Source organism: Elephantulus edwardii, unplaced genomic scaffold, assembly GCF_000299155.1.
Source record: "Elephantulus edwardii isolate Elephantulus edwardi_28Jun2011 unplaced genomic scaffold, EleEdw1.0 scaffold00030, whole genome shotgun sequence".
Lineage (NCBI taxonomy): Eukaryota > Metazoa > Chordata > Mammalia > Macroscelidea > Macroscelididae > Elephantulus > Elephantulus edwardii.
The window spans coordinates 20,074,659-20,082,217 of NW_006399780.1; the positions used below are offsets into that span (position 1 = coordinate 20,074,659).

The 7,559-nt window shown below is 41.7% G+C and overlaps 1 protein-coding gene across 1 annotated transcript in view; it reads left to right on the forward strand.

Annotated features, from left to right (window-relative positions):
• The window catches only part of NCKAP1L (NCK-associated protein 1-like), a 67,268-nt gene extending 60,035 nt beyond the window's left edge, over positions 1-7,233 (forward strand). Inside the window, 2 exon segments of the mRNA XM_006883930.1 lie at positions 2,197-2,286; positions 7,102-7,233. Of these exon segments, the coding sequence (XP_006883992.1) occupies positions 2,197-2,286; positions 7,102-7,233 (222 nt within the window).
• Positions 7,234-7,559: the final 326 nt, after the last annotated feature.

Here is a 7,559-nt window from a genome sequence, read left to right on the forward strand (position 1 = left end):
GATCCTCGCAGTTAAATACCTTTGCATGGTAAATAAAGCACAAATAAACTTTCTTCTGGTATTCCTTATGTTTCAGCCAGGATCTGTCTGACATCCACAATGATATCCTTGGTGCCACAGCCTCTTCTAAATCCTGCTTGAACTTCTGGAACTTCTCTATCTACGTACTGTTCTAGCCATTTTTTAATTGCTCTTCAGCAGTATTTTGCTTCCATGTGATATTTATGGTATTGCTTGACAGTTTTTACATTCAGATGGATTGCCTTTCTTGTAGACGTTAGTAGAAATCCTCAATTTTTTCATCTATGGCTTTTATGCTTGGTATGCAAATTTGAATAATAGTTTTATTAGCACATAATGAAGTGTTCTGTAATTCCCACTCTTCTGAGTGCCATCCATAATTAGGATCTACACAGTCTAATTCCTTTACATAGTCAATAAACTACAAACATCTTTATGGAATTTTCTGCTTTTAGCTAATATCCATCTGACATCAGCAATGCTATCTCTTGTTTTATGGCCTTTCTGGCTTCTGACCTGAATTTCTGGCAGTCCCCTGTTCCAGACATCTGTGAATAATCTCCAAGCAAGATTTTAATTGTGTGTGATACTAACAGCATTGTTTGATAACGTCTGCATTCTGTTGGCTCACCTTTGTTTTGGAATGGGAACCAATATGGAACTCTTTCAGTTAGCCAGGTGGCTGTCTTCTAAATACAATGTCTCCCATACTTTGGGCATGTTGTGAGGAGGTGCCAGTCTTTGGAAAGATGACAATCCATTTGGAAAAGTAGAGGGTCAGTGAAAAACATAAAAACTCTCAAGAAGAGGGATTGATTGTCATACTTACTGCCGCTGTGGGCTTAAGCATGGTGGAGATTTCGAGGATGGCACAGTATAGGGGCATGTTTTAATCTGTTATTCACAGTGTTGCTTTGAGTCATGGTTGCCTCTATGGCACCTAACAATTAATTAACAAGCCTTTCCTGTAAATGCATGGATATTACTCTGTTAATGATAGGATTGAACATTGTCTTTTCTACAACATTGTATTGAGGAATGATGTTGCATTCATCATCAGAAAGAAAAATGTCTGCATCTGTCCTGAAACACAGTGTTGTAAATTACAGAATAGTATCCCTGTATGTACAAGGAAGATATTTTTTAAAGGAAAACCTTTCAACATGACCTGCATAAAGTCTTGAGGTGGTGCAAATGGTTTGCACTTGACTGCTGACATAAAGGTTGATGGTTTAAACCCACTCAGCAGTTCTATGGAAGAAAGTCCTGGTGGTCTGCTTCCATAATGATTGCAACCAAGGAAGCTCTATGAAGCAGTCCTGTACCTGAGTCAGGATAGCTGGGCTGCAATGGATTTCATTTGTTTTTTTATTTCCCTATTTAGTGTCTCTGCTAAATGCAAGTAGTCTGGGGCTGGGATACACAGGCAGTGATGAAGTAGATCAGTTCCCAATTGTATCTTTAAGAATTTGTAGGTCAGTTGGAAGAGGTGCATACAGTTCTTATGTAGTCTTACTTTAATGCGAGAAAAGCCTTGAAACCTCTTCAATGATTTAAAAGCTGCACACGCAGCGAATGAAGTTGATGAAGATTTTGCCTCAAGTAGGGTTTGGTTCAATAGATTCACAGTGAGGGCAAATTTACATAACATTAAAGGTCAAGTACAAGTTATCCCTAAATTACACATTCATAACCCAGAGATTGCCTGTAATTAATCATCTTTCTCTCTTGATATGTTGGGGGCCTAGAGGTAAATAGAAATGGCAGTCATTTGGGATTTGACAGGCAGGGATTACCAAGAGCACTGGATTTGATTCATAGGCCAGCTCTTTCTCTGATAGGGTGGAGAATCAGCTGTAAACCAGGGAGACTTATCTTCTGACAAACAGTATCATCTGTCTTTATCATGGGTTCTTTCCTTGCCCCTTGTCCCCTTTCCTCAGCCCCCAGTAACCTTCTGGGTATGTGCTCTGGCAGATCAACAGGATCCAGACTGGTTTGTAGTCAGTGTTTGTCTCTGAAGCCTAAGGGATTTGCCACTTTGCATCCTGAGTCTCTAGGAATGTCGAAGTGCTCCTTAACTCTCCTTGATCTTTCTTTAACTTCCTATAGCCTGAGGCTGTCCTAGTCTGACCTCCATAAAAATATGCTTCCTTACAAATTCTTCTTTTACAGGTGGCCTCTGTCAGCCTCCTGCAGCTCGGCCAGGAGACTGACAAGTTGAAAACCAGAAATCGGGAATCCATTTCTCTGCTCATGCGCTTGGTATGTATTTGGTTCAGGCTGATCTGGGGAAGGAGCAAAGAAGGGCCAGAGGGAGAGTCATCTTTAAGGTCTTTGGGATTCTGTTATAATCATCACTAAATATACGCCTGACCTTCTGGGTTTGGTTCTCACATTCTAGTTAACGTCTAGGGTTGTCCTGTAATCCTAGAATTTTCGATAGTTTCCTTGCAGGAAGTGACTTCCTGTTGCCTAGCTGAGTGGGTTCCTTTTCCTGAGGTATAGCTGAGACTTACATTTTTCTACTACTGGCTTTGTGGGTAGCACGAAAAAAGACCACTGAACTGAGTTGAACTGGGAGAGACAGTACAGGGGCACGGAGGAGAGATTTTAGCTGAAAAACCACAGGCAGGGAGCCAGTTGGGCCATGAATCAGGTGGCTCATGCTACCTCTTCCTTGTGTCCCAAGCTGTTTGTTTTCCCAAGCTGTTGGCTTTCCCCAGTTCTGGCAGAAAGTTCTGGGACTTCTGACTCAGTTAATGGTTTTCTCTTTCCCTTATGACCTTGTTAACCTCTTCCTGCTTACTCATGCTCTTGATCTAAAAATCAGGTCTTTCAGCCTAGCCCTGCCCTTAGTTATGGAGGTGAGGGGCTCCTGCCTTGAGTCTCATGTTTAAGAAGCCCTCTTTTGGCTTTTTGTTCATGAGTGACTAGATGGAACCTATAAGCCCCCTTGAAGACCATACTCAAGATATCTGTGGTCCCCAAATTTCTTACTAAACATTTCCAGTCCACTTGCAAGACCTATGTACAGAGAGGCAGCCTGTGCTACTGAGAGGAGGTAAGTATCCTAGGGGATATCCTAGTCCTCCAGGATGGTAGTTGGAGTTTAGATGTACAGATAGGAAAGTCACTATACAGAGACCCTGAAGCTGGGGGTGGTGAGATAACTGAGGGGAGCTGGGACAAATTCTTTTTCTTTATTCTATGATGGTCAAGAACTCTGAGGAGTCTAGTCAAATAATTCTTAATTCAAACATGGCTTCCCAAGATATTATAAAGATACGTTGCAAAGGTAGAACATAACAGTTTGTTAGCTTTATTTATTTAAATGTACAGCACATGGGCCCCATTTCTATTCTTGTTCCAGGCCCAGAATCCTAAGGAAGAATGAGCATGGCTAGGATTCTCTCCAGGTCTTCTCTTTGAATACACAGGCATCACTTTCTGTGGTGCCTCAGTTTCTCCAGCTTGAAAAAGGTCCATGTTGGGCTAATTAGGGATGATGATGGAGGTGTTGTTGTTTTTAGGTGCTGTCGAGTCGACTACAACTCATAGCATACAACAAATCTGAATTCTGAGTGCTCTGGCTATGTTTTCACACACACAAAAAATATATTTTTTTTCCAAGATATTCAGTGCTTTGCTCCAACACCACAGCTAGAAGACATCAATCCTTCTGTCACCCTTATTCATTGTCTATCTGTTAGATAAACAGCAAGTGACTGAAAAGACCATCACCTGAATCAGGTGGACTTAAACCTTCAGGCTGATATCATTGCTCCTCACTATTTTTGAGAGATCCCTGATAGCAGATTTACCCAATGCAATCCATCTCCTGATTTCGTAACTGTTGATCCAAGTAAGATAAAATCATTGACAACGTCAATCTTTTCTTCATCTACCATGATGTTATTGATTGGCCCAATCTCAGAAAGATTAATGAACTTGCTCAAGGTCATGGATTCCAAAGATTGTGTTATATCTGGCACCTGCTGGCATTTGCCTTTCCTTTGCCTTCATAGGGAGTTCTGTTGGCCTGTGTGTAAGGAGTTGTATTATCAATCCATAGGCAGATGAGTCGAATCCACAAGCTGCTCTGAAGGACAAACATGGGCAATCTTCCATGCAATTTATAGTCTCTGAAAACCCATTGGAGAGTCAGATATGAATGGGTTCTGACTTGAAGTCATGTAACAACAGCTGGCCTCATCCACACTCACCACACATCTCTTCATCCATGGTCTGACAAAAGAATAAGCAGATACATTTTGAAAAAAGGTACAGCCAGAGTGCTCCTTGGAGGCAAAGATGGCAAAGCTTTACCTCATATAATTGGCATAGTTGTTAGGAGAGGCTATTCCTTAGAAAGGGACATCATCCTTGGAAAGATGGAGGGTCAGGGAAAAATCAATGAGATGGATTGACACATGACTGCTGCAATGGGCCCAAGTATGTCAGAGATGATGAAGTGGCATGGGATAGGACAGAGTTCAGGTGTGTTGTTGATAGGGTTGCTATGAGTCATACTGGACTTGACTGCACCTAAAAACAACAACATCTATAAAGTGCGTAATGATACTTAAGAGGGGCTAGGATTCATGAGATAATAGATATGAAAGTATCCATAACAGCTGCTCAGCAAATTTTAGTTCCCTCTCTGCTGCTCCTTTCAGTTTCTGGTTCATTTTAGCCTCTTCATTTCCTCTGCAGTTTCCACTTCTGTAAGATTGGAGATGACTGTCTATTGCCCTGCTTCTTCGTGTTTTACCATGGAACCTCAGCCCTGAAATTGTAGGAGGGGTCTGCCCCTCGTGGCCTAGAAGGAAGGCCAGAGCAGAGCTAGGACCAGACATATTTTCAGTGAGAGAGGAAAGCAGAAGAGACTAGCTGCTGCAAAGCTATTTAAATGCAAATGTTTCCACAGAGAAATTGGAAATGACTGAAGGGAAGAGCTGTATTCTGAGTTAAGAGGCTACTCATGTGGCCCCAAATCCTGGCCGAGCAGAGCTCCCCTGGGCTTTTCCTGTCTTGGCTGTCAAGCCTGGGCAGTGCCAACCCTCGATGTTGCCAGTCTGTGCCTGGCATGGATTTCATGGGGAAAGAGATTATTCTCTCATAGAATCACTGAATTCCAGACTGTCAGAACCAGACCAGGTCCTGGGAATTAATACAGTCTTTAAAATTTATAGGTGAGCAAACTGAGGAAGAGGGAGAGAAAGAAGACAGGCAAAGTCTTAATCAATGACAATTAACATTAAAAATATTATAACATTAACTATAAAATAAAATGTATATGAATGAGCCAATGAAATTGTAACTAGTGTCATGAAACAAAGAGTGTCTGATTAGTTGGAACTGTAATTACAATGTTATTAAATAAAATGTGTATGAATAAGCAAATGAAACTACAGTGACAGTGTTATAAAACAAAAGGTATATGAATGAAAAGAAATTAAAAGATCTCCTCTAAAATATGTGGGCAGATTTTAGACTAGAACCTGTTCCTGACTTTCACTCTAGGGCTGTTTCTACCAACTGTAACTTCCTCCAGTTAATCAGAAACCTTGTTGACAAGATGATTCTGGCACATGGAAAGCCCATGGCAGTAGAAGTGCACCTCATAAGGTTTTTAGTGACTGATATTTTTTGGAAGCAGATTGCCAGACCTTTCTTCTGAGGTATTTCTGGGTGGACTTGAACAGCAAACCTTTAAAATTTTTATATGTATCTAATTATTGTGATTTGAATGAAACAAATTGGTTTTCCAGTCAATCATTCATACACATTTTGTTTTATGACATTAACTACAATACCCACAATGTAATTGTACTTTCCTCACTTCCTTCTTATAATTCTCAATAAACCTGCAACATTTTGGAGGCTTTTTACTTGTATTTAATGGAGTGAAAAAATAGTAAGTCTTGGGTCAGTGAATTCTTACAGAATTCCTTTCTCTGTACGTGAGTGTGGTGGACTGGAAAAGAGATCATATCTCTCGTCTGCTTTATGATTTGAAAGTATTGCTTAGCAAGGAATTCTGGTATCAAACCCAAGATCAAGGCTTGAGTTTCATATGCATTTCCTTTCTTTCAGCTTGCAGAATCTGCTTTGCTGAAGCTGTTGTGTGCAGTATGTGTGCATGTACTTTAGAACAGGAGAATCTTAAAAATAAAAAAACAAACCCAACAACCTTGAAAGGACTTCAGAGAAACGTTTTAGAGTGATATGGTAGATTCTCTATCCTTTAGTGCTTTTTTCAGGGCTTGAAGGATCAGACATACTGAGGGGGCCCCATCTGTGTGCAGCACTGGAGGATATGGAAAACACTTCTCTCTAGAGTATGTTTTTTTTCAGTTCTACAACCTTTTGTATGATGAGAGTGCTTAATGGAAACACATCCTGCAACTTTCTCAGGGATGGGACCCTATAGTCTAACACTAAATTGTGCTGCTTTTCTTGGACCTACCTCTTTCTCCTGTGTGATCCTACCCTCAGTCTCATCCAGATCTCATGATCTGTTTTTCTGCTTGACTGTGGGGGCTTCTGGGACGACTATAGCATGCAGGCTTCTAATTAAACAAATTAATCATTCCTGCTCCTTTATGCAGCATCCTTATTGTTCCCCAAGCACTGTACTGAAAGAGAGAGAGGAGACTGAGGCCCCAGCACAAGAGAACTCAGTGGATCACGGGCGTTTCTTCCATGGCTTCTTGTGATTGTTTTCCTCTCTGTAAAGCTTTGCAATTAGCGCTTTTATCTATCCTTACCTGCATTTGTGCTGCCCACCTACAGATGACTTAGCATCCAGATGGGAGAGAATAGAGCTTTTTCTGGCACAAGGGAAGCAATTTTTTCCCTGTCACCTGCATTTGAACCCTTCCCATAGCCCTGAGGAGAGGAACAGGGGCCCTTTTAATGGAACTGGAGAAACCACCTTGCCTTTGCAGATTTAAGCCTAGTGAGGGAAGGAGCGATTTGAAGATCTTAGAAGAGTCAGATTACTGAGGAGAAACAGGGTGTGACAGAGCTATGCCCTGTCTCAACATTCTCATTTCTTGGCTTTGTATCTTTCAGGTGGTGGAGGAGTCATCCTTTCTGACTCTGGACATGCTGGAGTCCTGTTTTCCTTATGTTCTGCTGCGAAACGCCTATCGAGAGGTTTCCCGGGCCTTCCAGCTAAATCGGGTGCCTGCCAGCACACACTGAAACCCACTGAAAACCGTGCTATAATGGAAATGGAGGCCTCTATCTCAAGGGGTGGGAGTGGGGGGTGGGCCACCAGAGAGAGGCTAAGGAACCAGAGAGGATAAGCAAGCATTCAGAAGAAGAGTCCAGAGCAGAGAAATCATAGAGAGGTGGAGCAGGCCTGGGGGATGTTTACAGGGTGAGGGAGTAGAAAATGAGGGGCTGAGGCCATATTTATGAATTTTCACAATGAAAAAAGAGGTGATCTACAAGTATGTTTGTTTCTTTTTTCTTTTCTTTTCTGGTAACTGGAGCTTGCGCTGTGACTGGCATGGGTCTCTCCGACC